The sequence below is a fragment of the Piliocolobus tephrosceles genome, chromosome 1, assembly GCF_002776525.5.
Source record: "Piliocolobus tephrosceles isolate RC106 chromosome 1, ASM277652v3, whole genome shotgun sequence".
Taxonomy (NCBI): Eukaryota; Metazoa; Chordata; class Mammalia; order Primates; family Cercopithecidae; genus Piliocolobus; species Piliocolobus tephrosceles.
In genome coordinates, this window is record NC_045434.1 from 28,487,101 (window position 1) to 28,513,714 (window position 26,614).

At 38.8% G+C, this 26,614-nt stretch overlaps 1 protein-coding gene across 3 annotated transcripts in view; it reads left to right on the forward strand.

Annotated features, from left to right (window-relative positions):
• Window positions 1-1,220: 1,220 nt before the first annotated feature.
• Window positions 1,221-26,614, forward strand: part of DNM3 (dynamin 3) — a 566,202-nt gene continuing 540,808 nt past the window's right edge. For all 3 annotated transcript variants that reach the window (XM_023207167.1, XM_023207165.1, XM_023207166.1), the window contains exon 1: window positions 1,221-1,544. In XM_023207167.1, coding sequence (XP_023062935.1) covers window positions 1,384-1,544 — 161 coding nt within the window. In that variant the 5' untranslated portion in view covers window positions 1,221-1,383. The remainder of the gene's footprint in view (window positions 1,545-26,614) is intronic.

Sequence of the window (26,614 nt, forward strand, 5' to 3'; positions counted from 1 at the left end):
ATCAAAAGTCTTCTTTTTTGTTGCAGATAATATTTCACTATATATACATACCACATTTGTTTATTCATTCACCTGTTGATAGATATTTGGGTTATTTTCAGGGTTTTTTTTTGTCATTATGAACATTTTAATACAAGTCTTTTTAGAGTTAGAAGGAACTGTACATTAAATGCTGAGATTACAAAAGATGACTTCAGTTTTGAATAAATTGAGTTTGTGGTACTTGGACACTCAGGTAGTAGTCTGGGCCCCTCTTGGAGTACAGTCTAAGTTGCAGAAGAGAGACAGGGTCTAGCAATGTAAATTTCTGTAGTCGCCAGCCTTTATGTAGAGTTAAAGCTATGGGAAAGTCCTCAGCTGGAGGACAAGCATTAGACAAGAAAATGCCCATATATTAAACCTTGGGAAGCATCAGTATTTGAGGAGCAGACTAAAAAGGAACCCTCTGTGGAGGCTAAGAGAAGCATGGCCATTTATCTTTGTGTCCCGATCATCAGGCACAGGACCCCACACACAGTCACTTCTCAATGTGCTAAATTTCACAGAATGCGTCCAGGGTACCTGGTTCTGGATAGACTCCGTAGAAGGAGATAGACTGGGAGGGCAAATGGCATGAGAAGTCTCACAGGCCAGAGTGATTGAAGGGGTGTGTTGGGGCAGGTAAACCCTACAGACTCTACCTGTGCTTATGCGGGGCTGGGGAGGACGAGTCATTACAGATGAAGAATTAGGTAAGGTCAGACCACTCAGGGCCTTAGATGGATGTCGCATGAAGAATTTAGACTCCAACAGGCCTGCCACCCTGGGAGGAGTCATCGCGGTTCTGGAGAAGGGCGTGACAGAGATATCCTTTTGGGAAGTGTACTCTGGCAGCGGTGCCCCGGTGGCGGCGGCGGCGGTGCTGCTCTTGCTGGTGACCGTGTGGTGTTGTTGGCGGAGATAGTGCTTTCCACTGGGTTTTAGCTTGGTAGCCGCTGAAAGAGAACAACGCTGCCGCGGCTGCTGATTTCATGCCATTCACTGACCTGGCGCTGTAACTTGGCCTCTGAGCCTTGGCCACAGAACGCAGAGGCCGTGGCATCTGGCCGCAGCTGGGAGGCAGTGCTTGCGCGCGGGGCCGGGTGGTGGGCTGGGACGTCCGGGGCGGGGCAGCCGCGGACCGGGGGCGGGGCATCGCGGAGCCAGGCCACGCCCCTGCTCGCCCGCGCAGGCGCGCTGCGGGCCGTTAGCTGTCAGAGCCAAGCGGCGGGCTGGCGGCGGGCTCCGACGTCTGCGCCAGGACCCGGCGGGCTGAGCCCGGCGCAGCAGCCGCAGCCAGGGCAGCGCGGCCCCTACTCCCGGTCAGGTCGTAGAGGCGAACTGGTCGCCGGCCCCTCGGGCAAGATGGGGAACCGGGAGATGGAGGAGCTGATCCCACTGGTGAACCGTCTGCAGGACGCCTTTTCGGCGCTGGGACAGAGCTGCCTGCTGGAGCTGCCGCAGATCGCCGTGGTGGGCGGCCAGAGCGCCGGCAAGAGCTCGGTGCTCGAGAACTTCGTGGGCAGGTGAGCGCGCAGGGCGCTGAGTGAGGATGCGGCGGGGGGCGACCCCGCTCCGGGCCGTTGGAACGTGGACCGGCAGCGGGAGCCAGAGGGTGGGTGGACCAGGCGCTGCGGTGGAATGGGGGGCAGAGTGGCGGTGTCCGTGGGGCGGGCGGGGTTCTCCAGCTCTGGGCATCCTCCGTCCCCTGCCACCCCCCGCCTGGTGGCCCTCCTGCCGGCCTTTCATCGTGCGATACAAAGCCATTTCCTCCCTGTCCTCCAGTCGGGGAGTCGGGGGAGGGTTCCGCCCCGGGATCGACCCCCACCCCCTCGGTGCGCGCCAGCCCCGGGCAGCCTCCCTGCGTAGCGCGCCGAAAGCTTCCCAGTGCCCCTCTCCTGTTTTCCCGGCTCAACACCCGCCTCCTTTTCCTGTCGCCCTCCGCGAGGCTCTCTGCGAGGCTGTGGGGCTTTATCCCCCGAGCCCCCTCCCCTAGGTGGAGATGCTTTCCTTCTGCCTGGGTTCTTGTTCCTCTCAGCTGTCTACTGTTGCCTGCCTCTAGCTGGGGAGGCGGGGTGCGAGGAGAAAGACGTCGTTTGTTGTGGTGAAGCTTTATCCAGAGACGCTCCTCCACCATTCTCCTCCCGGAGAGTCGAAGAATAAAAGGTGGTGTGTTTGCGTGTGCACCTATTCACAGCTCCAGACAACTGTGAGACAGCCCTAGGCACAGACTTGGCAGTGGGTGGACTTGTGTTGTCCAGGTGCCATGTCATTCCTGCATCATCTCGGAACTGACCAGCATGTTTCTCGCACTCTCACTGCGCCCCCTCCCCCAGCATCATCTTCCGTTCTCTAAGCTCCTATTTGTCTTGCTAGCCTTCAAGATAACATTCTGAATCTAAATTGTAGCTGTGGTTTTCCTCATGACTCTTAATACAGAAACAGCTAAGGAATTAATTTTTGAATTGGGAATGAGCATTTCTTCCACTGAGCAATTCTTGAGGGATTAAGTTACCTTAATGGCCTAGACTGAAGAGTGCAGACATTTGCTAAGAAGAGCCCATTTGAAAGCATTATGAAAGCTGAAATCTGTTTCCTAGTAGTAGAAAACCAGGTAGAAATGTACAATATCCAAGAAAAAATGCTGGCGAGATTGTACTTTATTCTTTTTATTTGACTCATTCGTGACTTGGGATGCAGAAGGTTCCTGTTTCTGTTCTTTTTTTCTTTTTTTGTTAGTGTTTGGTGATGTGTAAAATTTAGAGCTGGATATGCCCACATTTCCTTTGGAAATGTCAGTGTTCATAAAGTACATATTCCTTTCTCTCAAATGATGTTCCATCTTTCAGATGATACTTTTTTTTCCTGTATGAACTAGAAAGATAAGAAACCTAATAAAGTAAAATTGCTTTGTATCCTTGAGTAATTCACTTAATGAATTTTTTGATTAATGAGCAAAGTGAAGGTAAAGCATTTTGCCTACGTCATCTTAGCCTTCTGGTGAAGTGATGGATAAATGTGTTATTTCAAACATATAACAGTTACTTTCTTTGATTTGTTGCCAGTGAAATTTACTAGATTTAAAGTGACATCCAAAGAGTGAGTTTTGATAATATATTTTTGGCTTTCCAAATGCCAGGGCATTTTTGTCATGACACCTTAAGAGTTATTTAACTATTTTTGTTTTTTAAACAAATACTTAAAGATTAAAATTGTAAGTACTTAAAATGAAATTACCATATTTTTATGCATCTTCCATATATTTACTTGGATGAGCCTGTATTAGATGTAAGTGTATTGTTTGTAGTCAGAGCTTTTGAACTTAATGTCAATTGTATGCACATATCACAATTCTACTTACTAGGTTTTGAAATCCTAACATTCTTCTTAATGTTATAATAAAATTGAACACATTTCCCCACACTAGCTATGTTCTTTTGAAATGATAATTTGAAGAAAGAAATATAGAAGAGTAAAATATTTAAGCTTGAATATTTTTCAAGATGGAATAAAAAATAGGGACATTACAAGTATAACAATCAGAACACTTACCAGAATGCATTAGTAATTTGTTGTACTTTAAAAGGTTTTACCACTAATAAACCGTTAGAATGTCAAATCAAAAAAAAGGGTGAACGTAGAGGAAAAAGGTCATTTAATCCATATGTAAAGTCTGTATTATATGTAGAGATAACACCTGCCTAGCAGAGCTTATATATTAAGGAGAAAATTTAATTAGGAAGGTCATTTGACTTTAATAAAGATTTCAGTCATTAAATTATTGAGGAATCTAATTTCCAATTATAAGCCAACCTTAGGGAAAATGGAGTTTTCTATTTTGATAAGATATTCAGCCTAGGTGGAAAAAATTGTATCCATTTTCTACTATAACATCTTAGCGCTTTCTTGTCATTATCCAGGAATTTTGCAATAAAAATATGTTTCTTTCCTAAGGATGCAACTTTACTCTTTTACACGAAACTGTTTTCATTTTAAGACTCTGATCTAATGTGCAGTTATTGAATGCAGCCATAAAAACCAAGGGTCATCACTTGTGTAAATTAATTGTGTTTGCTCTTGACTGAAGCTTCTTCTCTACAAAATAATGATGCATTTTCTCAGCAATCCTTATTTAGTGGACTAACTGTATCTTCTCTCAGATAGTTTCTTTATGTTGAGTTTTTTTGACACCAGTGAATGAATTCGGATGTGAATATGTTTCTTTCATTTAGTGGTCGCTGTAAAAGCTGGTTTTTGGGTGACAGGTTTGAGATTGTTATGAATAAAATGAGTCATGAATGAACCACTTGTTTGTGATTTTCTTGCTGAAGTGATGAACTTGCATATTAATTTGATATAGCATGAGTAACCAGATTGTTCTTTTGGTGGTGCAGGATGAGATATATGTTGGCAATGAGAGGCAGCTTAAGATCTAATGAATAGAACCTGAGACCTATAATCTCAACATAGGGGTTTATTAGCTGGCTTGGGTCTGCCTATTGGTCTGGTTTGTATACAGAAGAATTAAATTTATTCAACTATTTTCATTATACATATACATATATTTATAGTACAGTGGTGGTGATAATAATGGTTAACATTTATTGAGTGCTTGTTATGTGTAGGTACTATTCTGGGTGCTTTTATATGAATAATCTCGTTTAGTCCTCATAAAACCCCAAAGAGGTAGGTACTCTTATGATTTCCATTTTACAGAAGAGGAAATTAAGATTTAGAGAGTTTGAGTAACTCACTCAAGGAAAATTTAATTTAATATAAAAACAGTGGAGCTAAGATTCAACTAGAGGTATTGATCACTATAACCCATGCTCTAGAATCTCTGTGCCATATTGCATCCTCCATATTGAGGTTTGCCATTTCCTCTGATAAATACTTTTAACTTCTTTCTTGCTCCCTGTATAAATGCTGCCTGTATTAATAAGAAGCTGGCCAGGCACAGTGTTCATGCCTGTAACCCCAGCATTTTGGGCAGCCAAGGCGGGAGGATTGCTTGAGCCCAGGAGTTTGAGACCAGTCTAGGCAACATAGTGAGATCTTGTCTCTACAAAAAACCAAAAAAAATTAGCCAGGTATGGTGGAGCATGCCTGTAGTGCCAACTACTCGGGATGCTGAGGTAGGAGGATCACTTGAGTCCAGGAGGTCAAAGCTGTAGTGAGCCATGATTGTGCCACTGCACTCCGACATGGCTGACAGAGCAAGACTCTGTCTCAAATAATAATAGTAAACAAGAAGTTAACTATGTTAATGATTTTATTCATGTTTATTTATATATGTTTACCTTGCCTCGTTTCATAGAAAATTTGAGGTGACCCCTTAGGTAGAAGCAACATTTATTAAAAGATAAGTATTTTTCTTTGCTATATTAGACATTGGTAAAGAGAGTTTTAAAATGTAATTGGATTGTTTAAGTATGTTTTTAGAGTGCATATAACTCGTTTATAGAGGTGTTAAGTGAAAACTGTACTAGTTGCTAATACGCAGATGTTTTAAAATGACACACTTGTTAGAAGCATTAGTTTTTCAATGCTAATTATATAGGCAGAAGAGTCCACATTATTTTATTCTAGTCTGAGTTGTAAATAGACTCTCAATTCTGCACAAATAGAAAAAGTTTTGTGATTAATGAGGATGAAATAAAAAATTTTTAAAAAGTGATTATGCTGATATTTTTCAAGAAATTGCTTCTAAGTATTATTAGATAAATGGTGCTAAGAATTAAAATGTCATAATTATCGAGAACCATACTTCATAGTTCCCAAGGGTCTATAAATAAAGTGTCAAAACGTGAACTTTTCTTCATCCAACAATGAATTGGTAGAACTTGAAATCACAAAAATATTTTTGCTGAATTAACATTATATAATACATTTAGGTTATCACAAATTCACAGTTGGTGGTATTTAATTACCACCATCAAATGAATTCTTTTTTAAATTAATAATGTGTGAGAAGCAATACAACTAAGGTAACTGGACTGGATAGGATATCTCTGTTTTGGAATCTACTTATGATTAACAGTTATCCAAAAATGCACTTGATTTAACTTCTTTACAAATGAAGTTGGGCAGTCACCCAGAACCTTGGAGGAATGGAAACTTAATCTTTATCTGGATTAGAGGGTAGGCTATCGGGTTCTCTTCAATGGAGCATACATTTAGAGTGTTAGGTATTCTTCTTAGGTAGTACCTTTTGCAAGGCTAGTAAGTTAAATTATGAAGTTTTATTTATTATTGTGATTTATTTTAGAGGGACTTCAAATATCTAGAAAGAAATAGATTATTTTTTTTTCCTCTGCTACCAGAGCCAAGTCAAGAGAGTCCCAAGCTCATATGCTATATAGAATGATCCAATTTAATTTTCTGTATGGCCAAAGTTTTGCAATTTATCCTAGTCCAAGTTTGCATTGCAATTTCTCACACTCTCTGCATTGATTTAAAAATTCTTATGGATTATGTTATACTAAATATATTTTATAAAGTAGAGGGGAAAAAGGGGGCCAACATTTGCTTAGCCATTATGGGGTGGCAGACATGGATTCTGCTAGACACTTTTCATACCTTCTATTCCTTACCTGTTTCCATATCCCCGTGTCAATAGGGGAGAAAATTCAGGGTTGGAGAGACAAGTCATTCACCCAGAATCATATGGCTAGTAAGCAGCCAAGCTGGCATTCAGTATGACTCTTACTGGAACTCCTGAGAAATATGGACACATAAAACCAATGAACATGTATTTATTGAGTTCTAAGTATACTGGGTAAGAACATACAAGAAAATATGAAGCTGATGTATGTATAAAAAGAGAACTGACAGGATAAAGAATGAGACAACTTTCAAATGCATATGTAAAATGAAGGTAGTCAGATATAATGCAAACTAATCAGGATAAAAAATTATAGTATGTCAATTTATTTTTACAAAAATCCCTGAAAAACTACAGTTCTGAAATTGAACTGAATATAAGTGGAAAGTAGACAATATATGAGTTTCCAGTGTCATCTGGCAGCCAGTATCATTTTAGCTCAAGCCTGCATGCACTGAAGTATCTATGTCAAAGCAGGAAGGTGGTGATCTGTGTCTCAGTTTCTGAGTTGACAACAAGGCATTGAATTTAGACTGTGACTTTATCACAAAGAGATACTGTACATTGGAGAGGGCCCTAAAGAAGAGCAGCAAGGAAAAAAAAAAGAGGTTGGAGAGATTAAAAATATAACTGGATGCAGTGAAGGTTAATTGAGAGTGGGATGGATCAGATCAACTATTTTATAAGGACCTTCAAGACACTAATACTTAAGGGAGGTGAATTCTATTTTCGTTTTAAAGAATAAGTCATTTAGTTAAAGGAGTAGAATGAGTAGAAGATACAAATGTCAGGGAAAATGTCCTAAAGGCAAACCTGAAAATGGAATGAATTGTTTAGAATGGGAGGAGGGTAAAGGAATTGACACCAAATGATTTGCATTTCATGAATTAAAAATTATTTCCAACAAATTAGAGGGTTCATTAATACCATATTTATTACTCTCTCTCTCTCTGTGTGTGTGTGGTCATAGGTAGCTTAGCTTTTCTTCCTCTATTAGTAGCAAGACTGACATTTGATGACATTATTATAAGAAGCTTTCCTCTGGCTTGATTTTCTCTAACTTGCTGGAGCCACAGTAAGATACAGAGAACCAGAGATTTGCCCAAGGTCAGAAAAAATCAGAGCTAAGTTTGGAACTTAATGTTAGGAACTGGGAGGCCTGTGCCAATTCATCATCTTCTCTTCCTCCTCTTATTGTTTTAGAGCACCTCCCTCCAACCCTTACCCTGCCTCCTCCTTTTCCCATCCCTTTGCATTGGGCCAGCCTTTTTCTCTTCCATGATACTCTCCTTCGTTACTCTTCTTGATAGTTGACCAGCAGTGACATTACATTTTATTACATTTTATTACATTTTTTTTTCCCCATACAGAATAGTGGAGACAGGGAGCAGAATTTTTCTCAGACTTAGGCAAGTTAATTTGACTGAAATAGCACACTCATGAGTGAAGTGTGACTTTTAGGGAACAGATGGGCCCAGGAAAAGACTAAATAAGATATTGGATGTTTTTACACATTATTAATATTTATCCACAAGGTGGGCATTAGCTAGAAAGATATGCCTGAGATGGTCATCAATAGGCCTTGTTTAAACCAACACAAGCTTCTGAAAAGTTGTATGTAAATAAATCTAAATAGAAATGTGATTATTTAAACAAGTGGGTGAACTTTTAGGTAAATTAAAGATATTTTTGTGTAGCAAATCTGCTTCCTTCAGTTTGCCTGTTTTCTATTCTTTGTGTGTGTGTGTTTGTATTCTTAGAGTGCATTGAATGACATTGAGGTCCATTAATGTTATAGAGATTATTTTAACAATTAATTTTTCAGCAAGCATTAATGTGTTAAATCTTTAGTGTTAATTGATAATAAAAACAGAGCAGTTGTTGAGGAAAATGATGATACATTTAATTCCTGAATTATATGAATGATACAGGATTGCTTTAGATCTTGTTTTTCCCTAATATCCCTGCTGCAAGTCCTCTATTTCCAAGGGCTGAAAATGTGCCTCAGTGCTCCTTTGTGACAGTGTGTCATTTTTATTTCTCGCTGCTTCAAGGTCATGATATACCCATGAATAGCATATACATACATGATAGCAGGAGCTAGGGCTTCTGAAGGACCTCATTGTTTATCCTTTCAGTGGCTTGGAATTGAAAGACTAATGTATTTAATAAGTAATTTAGTAGGTGACTAAACTTGTTTATGGTGCTTGTTTTTTTAGATTCCCCAAAAGTGAATATTTGAAGAGGAATCATCACAGTGTGGTGATGGAGTGAAGCTTTGCTGGCTGCTCTTGAGTCCTGCCTCTGACTCTCGCTGGTAGCATGGCTCCTCATAATGGAACCTAGCCTCACTTGGCCTCAGTTTCTTCATCTGCAAAATAGGGATTGCAGACTTCACCTTTTAATCTGTGTACGAGTTCTGAGTAAGATGGTATCAAGTGCCTGGCCCATAGTATGCATTCAATAACTGATTGCTCTTAATTTAAATCATTTATTTAGACTGGACATTTTTTGAGTATTTTAAAAACAAAAGTAAGTTGAGGCAGATGGTAATGCGTATTTGCAAATTCTTTTTGTGAATGTTGGAAAATTACAGTTGCATCAAAATGCTTACTTGTAGACAAGGCTAATAGAATATATTTGAGCCTTCTTTAAAGAAAGCATTGCCCACATTCGTTAAATGCATTGTCACAGTGTGTTCTTGTTTTTTTTTAAATCAATATATGCAAAGTGAACCCAGTTTGTATACTCTTCCCTTCCAAGAGTTCCAAAGCAGTTTCTATTATTTCATTAATCTTTCAAATTTCTGTGAGAAGATAGCAAAAGCATGTTTTGTTTACTTTAATTTAGAAATAAAAGAAGATTAGCTGGAAAAAAGTTAGGTGACATACTAGCGGTCACATGGTGAGTACTAAAGATTAATGAACAAAATAGAATTAATAACAGAGGTAATAGAATTCACATGAATTTTTCTGACATTATTTTTAGCTTTTTCCTAGAGAATAGATTTTAAGGAAGATATTCAATTCTGTGATATAAAGTAAACCATTCTTAGCATGTTCCTTTTCTTTTGGAAGTGTTAGATGAAATTGCAGGCAAAGGTGGGCTAGAAGGGGGAAAAACAATTGAGGAAGTCTAGTTGGTGAAGCAGAACTACTTAGCAAGAGTATGGTCTGAGCCCACAGAAAACATCTACAACCAAGGGTTCAGGAAGTAAGATGTAATTAAACCTTAAAAGAAGTACCAACATTTTTGTAGTAGATGTTGAAATTATACCCAATAGCTCTTTTTTTTTCCAGTGTAAAGATTCATATTCTGATTTGGTTGACATTCCCATAACTTGTTAACCGTCAGTTTTAGCTCTGAGCTAGTTAGCTGGTTCTATTTGGAATTACATTATTTTTAAGTTACTAGATATACCTCAGAAGCTTTGAAAAGGATAGCTTTGGGTTTCTTATCTAGTGGAGGTTTAGAACCCTGTATATGTGTGTCTGTTTATGTTTTCTGGTTAATAAAACTGAGACCCATTCTCTTCATATTTTGAAAAGAGGGGCAAAGGCTTGCAATTATTTTTATGAATCCTAGCATGGTTCTGAGTCCTACTACCAGGACAGCAACAATTGTGTGGTGAGATTTCTGCATTCTCATCTAAATACCAATAGAATGACCTGCATACTGAAGTCCTTCTAAATTCAACTTAAGAAACTTTAGCCTGTTTATTTAATCCTAAAAACATATCATGTAAAATGTATGTGTGGGTATTTTATTTGAATTATGTACTTTGAATATTAAATATTCTCTTAGGGCTTTGTTTTTTTTTTTCCCCCCAGAGTCAATTAAGAAGGGAAGTGGCAGAAGGATCATGAGTTCCTCGCTTGCAGAGCAAGAGGGGAAATGAGAAGGAGGAAGCAATGCTTTTGTGAGTGTCCACTAGATTGTAGGGACATACGAAGAGAAAAGACCCATAAGGTTCAACTGCTGTGGGAATTAGGAGTATTTGTGAATGAGTTAGTTTGGGGTGTATTTGGTTCCCCCTCAAATCCCTGTGGCAGGTGGTCCCTGCGTATTTGTTGAAGGTGTGCCAAAGATAAGTAAGGTTGCACGCCAAGAACAGTGAGAGCTGGGTTTAGTCTGGCCTCTGCTGTCATCTGCTGGTCTTCCTCAGCTCTCTCTGTCTGATTTAGAGGCCCCTCCTTGGTGGCCCTTGTTAATACTTCACTGCACAGGAATCTGCTGAACAGTTGGTTGCCTCATCTGTCTGCCCAACTATTTGCAGCTTCCATGAAGCCAGGAGCTGTGTCTCCTTTATCATTTTCCATAGTGCAGTGCTGGCATACGGCAGGAGCTAACTGAATGAATCAGCTACTTGACTCTGTACAAGCCATTTATCTAAGCTGAAACATAACCTTTGTCATCAATAAATTGGTCGAGAATAGTAGAGTGGGCTTGGATTAGAACAGTGGTTTTTGTTTTCAGACTGAGTCTCGCTCTGTCGCCCAGGCTGAAGTACAGTGAATGGTATGATCTCGGCTCACTGCAACCTCTGCCTCCCAGGTTCAAGAAATTCTCATGCCTCAGCCTCCTAAGTAGCTGGGACTACAGGGGTGCGCCACCACACCTGGCTAATTTTCATATGTTTAGTAGAGATGGGATTTCGCTATGTTGGCCAGGCTGGTCTTGAACTCCTGACCTCAGGTGATCCGCCCACCTCGGCCTCCCAAAATACTGGGATTATAGGTGTGAGCCACTGCACCCGGCCTGAACAGTGTTTTTTAAACGGTAGATTGTGACCTAATAGTGGGCCATGATATCGATTTAGTGAGATTGTGTTTGACAGTGTTAAACAAAGTATCAGACTACATCCAAGGTAGTTATAAGTACTGCTTTGTGAAAGTTTTGTATTAGTTGCATATTTGTATATGCATACTAGGCTGCAATATAAAATGTATTTCTTACTGTGGGTTATCCTCAAAATTGTTGAATGCCTCTGGTCTAGATTAAATCTAATACTACTACTAGGTGTTTATTTGGTCATTCTCTGTTTAAACGGCAGGACGTATCTTTTTTTTTTTTGAGACGGAGTCTCACTGTGTCGCCCAGGCTGGAGTGCAGTGGCCTGATCTCCACTCACTGTAAGCTCTGCCTCCTGGGTTCACGCCATTCTCCTGCCTCAGCCTCCTAAGTAGCTGGGACTACAAGCACCTGCCACCATGCCCGGCTCATTTTTTTGTTTTTTTTTTTTTAAGTAGAGACAGGGTTTCACTGTGTTAGCCAGGGTGGTCTCGATCTCCTGACCTCGTGATCCCCCTGCCTCGACCTCCCAAAGTGCTGGGATTACAGACGTGAGCCACCGTGCCCAGCCCAGGACACATCTTTTTATTAGAGAAGACACAATTCATGCTATACCATTACTATTCCACTAGGATGAATTAAAATGGAAATAACTTTATTATTTTAATAATAAATAAATCACTTTATTATTTATGTCTTTTAATTGAAAAAGTGATATGTACATGTAATACAAATTCAGACATTCCAAAATGCATTATATGTATACCATACAAATGCCTTTCCCCTATTGAGGTTTCCTAGTAAGATGTTTCATTTACCTGCCTATCTTCCAGATTACTTCTGAATTTGTATTTTCTTTATATGAAATTTATTTGAGTTTTGAGGACAGACTGAATTTAATAAAGTTGTTTGTAGGTAGAAGATACAACCAGTTAAGAAAGGACACGTTTGAAAATTCTATTAGCAGATGGATTTGTCCATTTACTGAGTCATTTACAAGGAATCATATGTTGCGAGTCCACAGTATGCCAGGAATTGTGCGAGGCTCTGATATGCAGCAGCTCCTTCAACGAGCTTGCTGATCCAGTGGGTACAGGATTGCCAGGAATTGTGCGAGGCTCTGATATGCAACAGCTCCTTCAACGAGCTTGCTGATCCAGTGGGTACAGGATTGCTATGCACTGTGTTGTCAGGACACCCAGGCTAACAATTGTTATGAGAGCCATTTGTCAGAGAATAGTTGGTGAGTTCATGATACTGTCTCTAAATATTTGAGGAGCTGTTACTTGGAAAAGGATTAGACTGACTCAGTATCTCCCCAGAAGACATCATTAGAACAAATGGGTGAACGTTACAGGCAGACAGACTTAAACTTAACGTAGGGGAGACTGTTCAATAGAGCACTTTAAAACATGGAATGGATTGCCTGTGAAACAGTAAGTATTCCATCTCCATAAGGGTAGAGACTGGCGATTGATGACTTGCTGGCTGCTTGGCATGGTGTAGTCAGGAGGGGTGTTGAGCAAAAGGACTTTGAAGGTTTTTTTCGTTGTTGTTGTTGTTTGTTTGTTTTAAACAGTCTATGATTGATGGATGCCAGAAACCTGGCTTTAAAAAAATGTGTGTTTTCTATAGGTTATCTGTAGGTAGGTAAGAAATGACAGACTTATAAAAGAGTTAAGACCTCTCTGGGTCTAGCCCTTCAAAAAATCATTATGCCTGTCAGCGTATGGAATGGCTAATTCCATGAAGCAGCTGTGGTTAAGGGTGTTTTAGAGGTAAACTGTATTTATTCTTCTTTTTTTTTTTTTTTTTTTTTTTTTTGAGACAGGGTCTAGCTCTGTCACCCAGGCTATGGGACAATGGCAGGAAAACTGCTTACTGCAGCCTCAATCTCCCTGGCTGATGAGATCCTTCCACCTCAGCCTTCCAAGTAGCTGAGCCCACAAGTGCACACCATCATGCCCAGCAAATTAAAAATTTTTTTTTTGTAGACACAGGGTCTTCCTATGTTGCCCAGGCTGGTCTTGAACTCCTTCCTGGGCTCAAGTAATTCTCCTACCTTGGCCTCCCAAAGTGCTGGGATTACAGGCATGAGCCACTGTGCCTGGTCTGTATTTATTTATTTATTTTTTTAAAAAGCTCAATTTTAAAATCTGCTTTTCTAATTGATGCAGTTTCTTTCAGTGGTGTACCAGTCTAGAAACTTAGAAAATAAACATAGTTTAGTTTCCTTTTTTATTTTTAAAATCTTCCTATATCTAACACATATTGTAATTTCTTTATTCAAAACATCTTTTTGAATAAAGGAAACACCTTTTCCTCTTTCTTCTCATTCTGACCATCAGAGTCTCAGCTGTCCTCCTTTCGCACGTGGGATAACTCTGACAGCATCCTGCCCTCTCACTCTCTCCATTTCTTATTCATCTATTACATGTAAACATTGCTGCTCTCAGGTTAATCTTCCAAAGCACAAGTTTAATATCTCTGTCCTCAATAACCTGCAGTCCCCTCCCTCCCCTTTAAAAATCTCTACTTGGTTTTCAAAACTTTCTACCCATTCAACTTTTGCTTTCCACTCCTCCCAGAGGTTTTCATCTCATTTTTTTTTCATCTTTTCTGTGTATGCAGTGGCCATTTCTGATTACTTTAGAACAGGCATAGCTTGAGTAGAGCATATTTTGTGACCAAAAGGAGTTCAAACAATCAACCTATACATGACTTCCTACTTTGTGAAAGATACTGTTTTGGGATAGAAAAAAAAAATATTTGCCCTTAACAGAATCTAGTGTAGACTAGCATAGAGTGTAGTCAGAACTTACACAGTGTTGAGGTAAAGAACATGTATTCTGTGGAGCCTGACTCCCTGGGTTCACATCCCCGTTCTGCCACTTAATAGTTCTGCGAGCTAAGTAATCACTTAACCTGCCTGTGCCTCAGCTTCCTCACCGGTACAATGGGACAATAGTAGTACCCTCCTCATGTGGTGGTTGTAAAAATTAAATTAATACATGTAAAAACACTTAGGAGAGTGTCTGTCACATGGTAACATAGTTACCTGTTTATGAGTGTTATTATTGGGGATGGAAGTTTCGACAGAATTTGGGTGCCTTTAGAGGTGCAGAGTGTTCTGGATGATCAAAGGAAAAGAACAATTTTTCCTCTTTTTTTGAGACAGAGTCTCGTTCTTGTCACCCAGGCTGGAGTGCAGTGGCGCGATCTTGGCTCAATCTATCAAATTCTTACTATTTAATGCCCATTTCAAATACTGCTAGTTTACATGGAATCTTTCTTGGACTCTCCAAAGAAAACTTGAAAGACCTCTGCCTCCCAGATTCAAGGATTCAAGCGATTCTCCTGCTTCAGCCTCCTGAGTAGCTGGGATTACAGGCACCCGCCAGCATGCCAGGCTAATTTTATTTATTTATTTATTTATTTATTGTAGAGATAGGGTTTCACCATGTTGGCTAGGTTGGTCTCAAACCTCTGACCTCAGGTGATTCACCTGCCTCCACCTCCCAAAGTGCTGGGATTACAGGTGTGAGCCTCCGTCCCAATTTTTCTTTTTTAAAAAATTATTATTTTAGGTTCAGGGGCACATGTGCAGGTTTGTTTTATAGGTAAACTCGTGTCATGGGGGCTTGTTGTGCAGATTATTTCTTCACCCAGGTACTAAATCTAGTACCTAATAGTTATTTTTTCTGATCCTCTCCTTTCTCCCACCCTTTACCCTCAAGGAGGCCCCAGTGTCTATTGTTTCCTGTGTGTTTATGAGTTCTAATCATTTAGCTCCTGCTAATGAGTGAGAGCAGGCAACATTTGGTTTTCTGCTTCTGCGTTAGCTTGCTAAACATAGCGGTCTCCAGCTCCATCCGTGTTCCTGCAAAGAACATAATCTCATTCCTTTAAGGCTACGTAGTATTCCATGGTGTATATGTACCACATTTTCTTTATCCAGTCTGTCACTGATGGGCATTTAGGTTGATTCCATGTCTTTGCTATTGTGAATAGTGCTGCAGTGAACATTCATATTCGTGTGTCTTTATGGTAGAATGAGTTATATTTCTCTGGGTATATACCCAGTAATGGGATTGTTGGATTGAATGGTACTTCTGTTTTTAGTTCTTTGAGGAATTGCCATACTCCTTTCCACAATGGTTGAACTAATTTACACTCTCACCAACAGTGTATAAGTGTTACCATTTCTCCATATCCTTGTCAGCATCTGTTATTTTTTGACTTTTATATAATAGCCATTCTGACTGGTGTGAGATGGTATCTTCATTGTGGTTTTGATTTGCATTTTTCTGATGATCAGTAATCTGTTGAGCTGTCTTTTTATTTTTTATTTTTTCATATCCCTGTTGGCTGTATGTATGTCTTCTTTTGAAAAATATCTGTTCGTGTCCTTTGCCCACTTTTTTCTTGTAAATTTGTTTAAGTTACTTACAGATGCTGGATATTAGACCTTTGTCAGATGCATAGTTTGCAAAAATTTTCTCTCATTCTGTAGGTTGTCTGTTTACTCTATTGATAGTTTCTTTTGCAGAAGCTCTTAAGTTTAGTTAGAATCCCTCTTGTCAATTTTTGCTTTTGTTGTGATTGCTTTTGGTGTCTTTGCTATGAAATCTTTGCCCATTCCTACGTCTCAGATGGTATTGCCTAAGTTGTCTTCCAGGGTTTTTATAATTTTGGGTTTTACGTTTAAGTCATTCATCTATCTTGAGTTGATTTTTATATATGGTGTAAGGAAGGGGTCCAGCTTCAATCTTCTGCATATGGCTAACCAGTTATCCCAGCACTATTTATTGAATAGGTAGTCCTTTCCGCATTGCTTGTTTTTGTCAGCTTTGTTGAAGATCAGATAGTCGTAGGTGTGTGGACTTATTTCTGGGCTCTCTATTCTGTGTTCTGTCCCATCAGTCTATGTGTTTGTTTTTGTACCAGTACCGTGTTGTTTCGATTACTGTCACCCTGTAGTATAGTTTGAAGTCAGGTAGTATAATTACTTTAGCTGTGTTCTTTTTGCTTAGCATTGCCTTGGCTATTTGGGCTCTTTTTTTGGTTCCATTTGAATTTTAAAATAGTTTTTTTTTTAGTTCTGTTCAAGTCAGGAAGACAGCCCACACCAGAACCTGAACCAGCTGAATCTTAATTTTGGACTTCTCGCTTCCAGAACTTTAATAAATAAATCTCTTTTATTTAAATGACCCAGCATGTGGTATTTGTTATGGTAGCTTGAACAGACTAATACAAGTACTTAACTTTTATTGAGTTTTTGCTAATTAAATTGTTGATCTGACTTAGATGGGTTGGTACTGAGAGTGAGGATCATGGGTTTAAATAAGAGATTTATTTTTACATTTATGAGAAAAAGTTGACTGATGCACTAATATTCTTAGCTTGATAAACTAGTTACTTTAGCCCATGTGCCTCAGTTTTTTTTTTTTTTTTTTTTTTGAGACGGAGTCTCGCTCTGTCGCCAGGCTGGAGTGCAGTGGCGCGATCTCTGTTCACTGCAAGCTCTGCCTCCAGGGTTCCCGCCATTCTCCTGCCTCAGCCTCCTGAGTAGCTGGGACTACAGGTGCCGCCACCTCACCTGGCTAGTTTTTTGTATTTTTTACTAGAGACGGGGTTTCACCATGTTAGCCAGGATGGTCTCGATCTCCTGACCTTGTGATCCGCCCATCTTGGCCTCCCAAAGTGCTGGGATTACAGACTTGAGCCACTGCGCCGGGCCCAGTGCCTCAGTTTTTGAGGTATCTATTCTTTCACCTGTACATCTCTCTTCATTTTCTTAATGATGTAAGCTACTTGTGATTCTCCCATCTTAACCTTTGCCCTCTTCAGCTGCTGACTTAGCTTTCCTTCCCTTCATAACCGTCACACAACTCTCACTGTCTGAATGCAGGAACCTAATGGATTTGAAAAAAACGATTATGATACTGAAAAGATTGGTCCATCCCAGCATCTCCCAAAGAAGTGTATGGATATCTGTGTAAGATTTACCTGAGGAACTTATGAAATAAAGGTTCCTGGGCTCCAATGAGGGAGGCCCACTCAGTGGGTCTGGAGGTAAGCCAGGGTAATCAGTATTTTTCAGAAGCTCTCCTCGTGCTCCTGATAAGCAGCCAGATATGGGAGCTATTAATCACCACTTCCACAATTCCCATTATTTCTGCAGCTGAGGATAAGGAATGCAGCGTGTCTTCCTTCCCCGTCAGTACACTGAAACTGCCCTTCCCAAGGTCACCAACGACCTCCAGAGAGCTTAATTTACTTTCCAAATATGTCTGAAACTGATCATCTATGCTTAATTCCTACAACTACTGACTGAATACAAGTTGTCATCATTCATCTTCTGGACTATAACAATAGACTCATAATACTTTCCCCATCTGTAACCTTCCAATCTGGCTTTCACACAGCCATAGCATAACTGATATGGAATTCAAATTAAATCACATCACTGTCATAGTTAAAATTTTTCAGTTCCTAATACCAACAGCATAAAATCATCAAAGCTTCTTGGGATGTCATACAAGGCCCTGTGTAGCCCAGCATCTCCAGGTTGTGGGTTGTTATTCTTTTACCTGGCTGCATAGCGTACCCCCTAGACACCCACCACACTATTTCATTGCCTTTGTTCACGTCATTATTGTTTTTCACCCCACTATTATTATCTTGAATTTGGGTCTCCTTTCCTCTGGGATACCCCAACTGCCTCCCACCTCCTCATGTCTCCTAGGTTTCTTGTCCCTCTTCTGGGTACACATCATTCTTTGAGCATTTCTCTCACATTATACTTACCACATTGTGTTAAATTATCTTATCTGCTTCTATCACTAAATTGTGAGCCTCTTGAGTGTAGAGTCTCTTTTATTTATTTGTTGATTTTCACTTCTAGCATATGGTAATTTCTGAATAAATATTGAATGCGTTAATCTACAAATATAATGGAGAGCTTTCAGCCTTTTTCATACCTGATTTATCTGCGACATATGATGCCTTTTATGGAACATCCACTGTGTGCCAGGCACTGTCTTAAGCACCAGAAAGACAGTAATAAGTGAAAAAGCACACTCCTTGTCATTTCAGAGCTTGCAGTCTAATGAAGAGACATATAATAAACTAATAAAAATGTATAATTATAAATCAGTATGGATGCCATGACAGGAATGATCAGGATAGTGATAGAACATGGCAGAGAGGGACATATTTATCAGTTGGTCAGGGAATTCAGTCTGATCAGATGACATTTCAGCTGAAGGACAAGGAATCAGTCATAAGAAGAGCTAGTAAAAAGCATTCCTTGCAGAAGGAATAGTATGTACTAAGACTTTGAGGGGTCACAGAAGTCTGTGTGTTGGAGGAACTTAAGGTAAGTCAGTGTCTCCAGAGCTCAGTCGAGAGGGAGAATTATAGCAAGGAAAGATAGCAGAGGGAAGTTTAGGTAGGCTCTGTTGGTGCCAAAAATAGATTTTATCCAGAGTGCTATGGTAAGTGACTGAAAGAAGGATTTTAATCAGGTTAGTTATGTAATCTGATTTACATTAGAGAAAGATTACTCTAGGTCAGTGCTTTTCAAGACAATAGTCACTACCCCATGCAGCTATTGCAACTAATGCTACTGATAAACTGAATTTCCAATTTAATTTTAATTACTTTACATCTACATTTAAAAACATAATGAATTCAGTTAAGTATGTTTTGGCACATGAAACTACGTTTTCCAACTATAAACTTTGTGAACTTTAAATATAGATCAGGTATTTCTAATAAAAATTTTAGCATCCAAGTTGAGATGTGCTCTAAGTGTAAAATACACATGAAATTTCAGAGATTTGCTATGAAAAAGAATACAAACTGCCTTATTAATGATTTTATATTGATTATTAATACATATTGAAATGATTATAATTTGGAGAAATTGGGCTAAATAAAATGTATTGTTTAATTTTACTTGCTTCTTTTTACTTTTTGTAATGTGACTATTAGAACATTTAAAATTATTTGCATGGCTTATATTTCCATTAGACTTGCATTGCACTAGATGCTGTGATGATAATGAATGGGAGGCAGACAAAGTAGCAGCAGAGAGATGGGTTAGAAATCTTTTGCAGTTGTCTAGGTGGGTGATAATGATATCTTTGATTAGGGAGTGGCAGTGGAAATGGAAAGAAGTGTTAAGAGTCTACAAATGTTTTGGAAGTACGGTCATCATGACTTGCTGATGGACTAGATGGGGAAGGGAAGAATGAAAAACGACTCTCAAGCTTTTGACTTGTGACTGGTATAGTTGGAAGAGTGAGAAAAATGTTGGGAGTTGAACATCTAGGGTATGGATTTGGGCATGTTAGAGCCTGTAAGGTATGCAGGTGGTTGGATATAAGAGCCTGGGGCACAGAGGAGAGTTTAACTGAAGATGTTAATCAGTACTTGTCAATATATCTTGATATTTAAAACCTTAAGACTGTACACCAAAAACTATGCAACATCATTGAAAAAAATTAAAGAAGACCAACTAAAATGGAAAGATATCCTATGTTCATGAACTTGAAGACTTAAGTGTTAAAATGGCAATACACCTCAAATCAATCTGCAGACTCAATGAAATTTCTATTAAAATTCTAGATGCCATTTTTGCAGAAATTGACAAATTGATCTTAAAATTTTTATGGGGTTGTGTAGGATTCAGAATGGCCAAAACAATGTTGAAAGCAAAACAAAACAATTAAGTTGAAGGACTCACACTTCCCAGTTCTAAAACTTACTACAAATCAGTGTAATACTGGCATGAAGATACATATACTAAATGAATGGAATAGACTTGAGAGTCCAGAAATAAACTGTTACATTCGTGGTCAATTGATTTTTAACGAGAGTACAAAGACAATTCAATGGAGGAAAGAGCAGCCTTTTCAACAAATGGTACTGGGATAGCAGTATATCCATGTGCAAAAGAATACATTGAGGCCCCTACCTCACATCATGTATACAGATTAACTCAAAATGGATCAAAGACCTAAGTGTAAGAGCTAAAGCTACAAAATTCTTAGAAGAAAACACAAGTATAAATCTTGGCGATTTTAGATTAGACAGTAATTTCTTAGCTATGATGCCCAAAGCATAAGTGACAAAATAAAAAATTGTTAAACTGAACAGCATCAAAATTAAAAACTTTTGTGCTTCAAGGGACACTATTAAGGATGTGAAAAGATAACTCAGAGAATGGGGGGAAAATTTTGCAAATTATATATGTTATAAGGAACTCTTATAACACAACAATAATAAGACAACCCAATTAAAAAAATGGAAGACTTGATTTCCTAAAGAATGTATAAATAGATAATATGCACATGGAAAGATGCTCAACATCAGTAGTCAGTAGGGAAGCAAATTAAAATGCAATGATATGCCACCAGATATCTCTCTAGGATGGCTATGATAAAAAGGATGGATAATAACAACTGCTGGTGAGGATGTGGAGAAATTGGAACACTCATACATTACTGGTGGGAGTGTCAGATTTTACAGACACTTTGGAAAACAGTTTGGCAAACTCCTCAAAAGTTAAACATAGTTATCTTAATGTTATACAAAGCAATTCAACTCCTAGATTCATGCTGAAGACAAATTAAAACACAAATATGTACATGCAAAAACTTGTGCATAAATGTTTATAGTAGCATTGTTCATAATAGCCCAAAGGTGGAAACACCCAAATGCCCATCAATTGATCAAAGAATAAACAAAATGTGACATACATTGAATACAGTAGAGTATTATTCAACCATAAAAGGGAATTAAGTACTGATACATGCATGCTACAACATGGATAAATCTTAAAAACATTATATACTAAGTGAAAGAAGTCAATGCAAGAGGCCACAGAATATATTATTCCATTTTGTATAGAGTAGAAACAGAAAGCAGATTGGTGTTTGCCAGGGCCTAGGGAGAGGAAGGAATAGAGAATGACTGGTAATGGGTATGGAATTTTTCTGGGGTGATAAAAATGTTCTGGAATTAAATAGAGACAGTGTTTTATAATATCATGAATATACTAAAAAATCACCAAATTACACTTCCAAATGGTAACTTTTATGATCTTTAAATTATATCTCAATTAAAAGAAAACCTTAGTACAGAGTTAAATCACTTTGAGGGAGAGTATATGAAAGAAGGGAAAGAGAAGCAGTAGAAGAAGGACCCTGCAAAGGAGCCCAAGAAGGAGAGGCCAAAGAAGTAGAAAGAATCTAGAGACTCTTTCGAACTGAGAGAAAAGAGTACTTTTATCGGAGTGGTAGGAATTGGGAAGCCTGACTGGAGTGGGTTGAGGAAATGAGAGGTGAATAAATGGGGACAGAGTGTGTAGATAACTCTTCTGAGAAGTTGGAGGAGAGTGTAGGGCAAAGGAGGGTGTGGTTTTTTTTTTTTTTTTTTTTTTAAAAACAATACATACCATTCAAAGGGGATGCTTTTTTTGATGGGAGATATTAGAGCATTTTTGTTTGCTAGTGGGAATGACCCAGAAGTAAGACCCAAGAAGTAAGGTAAGACCAAGAAGAAGATACAGATGACAAAGTACAGAAAGGCAGGAGAGAGAGGTAGGACATGCTTGAGAAAGTATTGTGAGGTGGGACTCCCGCAGAGGAGTAGGGGTATCTTATCCACTGTAACTGAAAGGTAAAGAAGCTGGTGCAGACAAGAAGGGTGTATAGATTTGTTGGGGAATGTAGGGAAGCTCCAGTTTGGTGAAGTGATAGCATCAGCCGATGGTAGGGTAGGAAGCAGAGGGAGGGGCAGAAAAACAAGAAAAGGTATACAAAGACTATTTGAGGAAATGGGAATGTGAGCTTAGCAGAGAAATATATTCAAAATATTTATGAAATTTCCCTTTTCATAAGTCAACAACAGTTACATGAATTTTCTAAAATGCATGTTTTATCCAACCACTCTACTGCTAAAATCCCCATTACCCAGCTTCTTAGCATGCTGTAGAGTTTCCTTCATGATCTGCCATCTGCCTTTATGTCTGTTCTCTCCTTCTCCTTCTATGCTCTGGGGTATGTAGTCCTGCTGAACAACTCAGGTTCCTAGAATGCAGCAAGCCCTTTCATGTCTCCGTAGCATTACACATGTTCCCCTCTACATGGAAGGCTCTTTGGGTTCCCCGTTGCCAGTCTAACTCTACTTACAAGAACTAGCTATCACCTCTACTTGAAAGCCTTCACTAAGCCCACAGGTAAAAGGTATTTACTAAATATGTGTTGAAAAACTGGAGATACTTAGTATGCGCCTTACTGAATGAATGAGCTCTTTGAACACAGAATAGTTATCCAGAGAGTCTGGGCTATATGTGCAAAATGCCAAGGACTTTAAAATTTATGTGGCTTTCTTGGTTTGTTTACTCATCTGCAGAATGGAGTCAATAAACATTATCTAAATTCCCTTTGCAGAGTCTAAAAAGTGGGTTTTAAATGTCTAATATACTCATCAATAAATGATCATTTAAAAATAGTACTTAAGTGAAGATTTGCATGTAGCAAAACATGGCTGAGAGATTGCTTTCATTGCAGGGATTGAAAGGACACCTGCTGTATTTAAAATGCTGCATTTTCTTGGCAAACCATTTAAGACAAATTACAAAAACCTATAACTGAAGCCTGTTTTTCCAAAAGGTAATTTCCTGGTTTGGACCTGTGGGTAGTGAGTGGAAGAACACATTTGGTATAGAAGGAAAAAATACATATATATTCTGATCTACCCTACATATTTTCCATTAAGGTCTCCAGCTGCCTGAACATTAAGGAGCTGTGCCAGTAAGGAGGACAAGACCTGGTAACTGGTTAAAAGAAGCTAACAGAGCTCATGATAAGGCTTGCCAGCCTAGAGGACAAACTGCCAGTTGTCTATAGAACAGACAGGACTTGTGGAAGCATAGTGTGTTAAGTGTAGGCCCCTGAGCTTAGAAAAAAGGGGCTTTCCTATTAGGCAGGAACCAAGAGAAGCATAAAGAGATCATAGTTTATAAATATGCAGCAGACACCTCTGTTTGGAATGAGGCACAACACTTATTGTGGAATTGTCGTTGTGTGGCTTGCTTTTTTCAATAAATTCCCTCAATAATTTTTATATAGATTGAATATTTGTAAATAGTGTTTTATTATTGATTTACATTATTATGTTAGTAATGCTTTAATCTTCAGTTTTGCTTGCCAAAAATTTTCTAATTCTTGCTTAAATTAAAAAAAACTAATTGTATAGCTTGGAGTTCCAAATTTAGAATGAGAATCTTTTTGTGAGGCTAAATTGTTTTGTAATGAAATTAATCATTCATTAATTTGCCTTTTAAAATACAGACTTATTTAAAATCTAGTGGGTTTTCTTAATTGGACAGAGACATTCTTGTAGCTCATAAGAAGTTATTTATCTTCTCTGCAAATGAAATTATTTTTAAATTTAAATTTATTTATGTCTTGCTTTTCTGCAAAGGAATTGAGGTGGCTTCCTACAAACTGTATTCATTTATTCATTCATTCTTTTCTATAACTATTTATGGAATTATTGGACATTTAAAATAAAACAATAAAGTAAAATAGAAGTGAAGAGGCAGGGCTGGGTGTGGTAGCTTATGCCTGTAACCCCAGTACTCTGGGAGGCTGAGGCAGGCAGATCACTTGAGCCCAGGAGTTCCAGACAAGCCTGGGCAACATGGTGAAACCTCATCTCTACAAAAAAATACAAGAATTAGCCAGGGATAGTGCTGCATGCCTGTACTCCCAGTACTTGAGAGGCTGGGACTGGAGGATCTCTTGAGACTGGGAGGTTGAGGCTGCAGTTAGCCGTGATCATGCCACTGCATTCCAGCCTGGGTGACAGAGCGAGACCCTGTCTCAAAAAAAAAACAAACAAAAAAAACAAAACAAAAACAAAAACAAAAAAGAATGAGAAAAGAACTGAAGAGGCAGGACCAAGAGAAAAAAAGTAAGATAAAACCAAAACATGGAAAATGAAAAATCCCCAAACCTAAATATTGACCTAATAATAGGATTAAACACATGTAAACACCCCATTAGGGGAAAAAGTGAAATATGATCACTTAGACAGTTTTGTTATCTTCAAGGATTAAGAAACATTTTTATTCATACACATTCCTTTAGAGGTGAGTAAAAAACAATGTCTCATATTTTATAACAGCAGATACAGTAGCTTCCTTTCTCTGCGATCTCACTTCTCATCAGGGTTTAGCTGGGTGGGCTTAGCAGGGTTTAGCTTGGATCTTAAGTCTGGATCCCTTTCCTACATTTTCAGATCCATGTTGAGATTTCAATGTAAATACTCATACTTTTACTAATGGATTCAGCATCTTCCCCAGAGAGGTCATTTCCTCTGTGTATTCTCTTAATCAACAAACCTTGAAGCTTTCATATTTTCTTCATCTTTCCTTTCCCCACATCTACTAAATTTTGTGCGTTCTACTTGAGTGGTGCCTTTGCTCTCTGTTGGTGCTCTTCCATTTCTGTTGCTGTTGTCCCAGCTCGGAGCTTTCCTCTTGCCTGATTTATCCTAATAACCTATTTAATAGCATCAGTTCTTCCAGCGTCAACCCCCACCTTAGTCATTCTAAATACTCTTGCCAGAATTCTCGCAAACTCTAATCACTCCCTTTCCCTACACAATACAATCCTAACTTCTTGGAATAACTTTAAAAGCTTTTAATGATCTGGCCACCAACTACTTCCCAGCATAGTTTTCCATTTCCTTTATACATCATAGGTAGCCATTCTCTGAAACAGTCCTTGTACTTTCTCTCCTTTGTGTCATCACTCATACCATTCCCTCCATCTAGAATGCTTTTGCTCCTTCTATTCTTCCTGTTTCAACTGTATCCATCAAATCTGTACTGAGTGTTTGCTACATGCCTAAGAATTGTGCCAACGACTGTGGTTCCAAAGATGAGGATAATTATCCTTTCCCTCAAAGATCTCACAGACTTACATAGAAGAATTGGTAAGTTGAAGTTGACATATTACTTCCTCTATAAAGTTTTCCTAATTTTCAAGTTTAAATTAATTTTTCTTTTGTTCATATGCTTTTTTTTTTTTTTTTAAATAATCCTTACTCGTACTTTTCAAATAGAATGTATGGACGTTTTAAATATAAATTATTTCATACGCCCCATTTTATTATAAGCTTCTATGGCATCATGTTATCTGGGTCCTTTGGTCTTTAGGCATGCCACATTATAACTGTCACATAGTAGGTGTTCTACATGGTCAGCGTGCTGAGATGGCCCATGGATCATGAGAGGTAGGTATCACTGTCAAAGCAGTCACACTCAGTTGTACTTTTAGGGTCTTGTTTTAAAAGCTGCTTTTAGGTCTTATTTTAAAAGTTTAGGTGCACATAAGGTTCCAAAAAAGGCTAAATGTTTTTAAACTTTTAAGTGACGTGTGTAACCACACATGGAGTTCAGCCTTTGAAGTCAGCAGGAACTCCACACAGCATGTAGAGAAGAGCCTGGAACACTTAGGACAGGGATAGGAGTGTGGCCTTTAGGGCAGGGCTCCCTAAAGGATAAAGGAGCTGAAGGTCAGCCTTTGAACTGACTTGAAGAAAACTTGTGTCTATGTTAGAGGTGATTGCTTTTGAAATTTGATATAATTCTGGCTAATCCATTATGAAAACGGCTACTGATTAAGTAGTTGAGGAATACTCTGCTTCTTGCCCCTCCCTGATTGCTTTATTTCACTAAAAAATTGTATTTTAATATGACTGTTCATGCTTGAAACCTCATATATTTGGGATATGAAGTCACATCTACGATAATCTCCAGTAGGCTGCATCCCTGGTTTATCCAGTCCATGATTCTTCTGCTAATAGCCAAGTGACATGCCATGGGGAGACGCAGGACACATTGTTTTTCTTTCAGATATTAACTCTATGCTAAGGTTGGAGGCACCCAAACTAGTTTTTGTATATTTATAGTATTGTCACTCATAAATTTTTCCATACCTCCTTGGGATCTATTTTTATTTAAATATAATCTCTTTGTGGAATAATATTTATTATTCATCATATTTATTATCCAAATAATAATTTGGACATTTTTAATAGGTTCCAAACTCACATGACTGAGTGTCAAAAACATCCCCATCATCCAAGTATTTGGCATTTGTGGGTTTTACTTCAGTG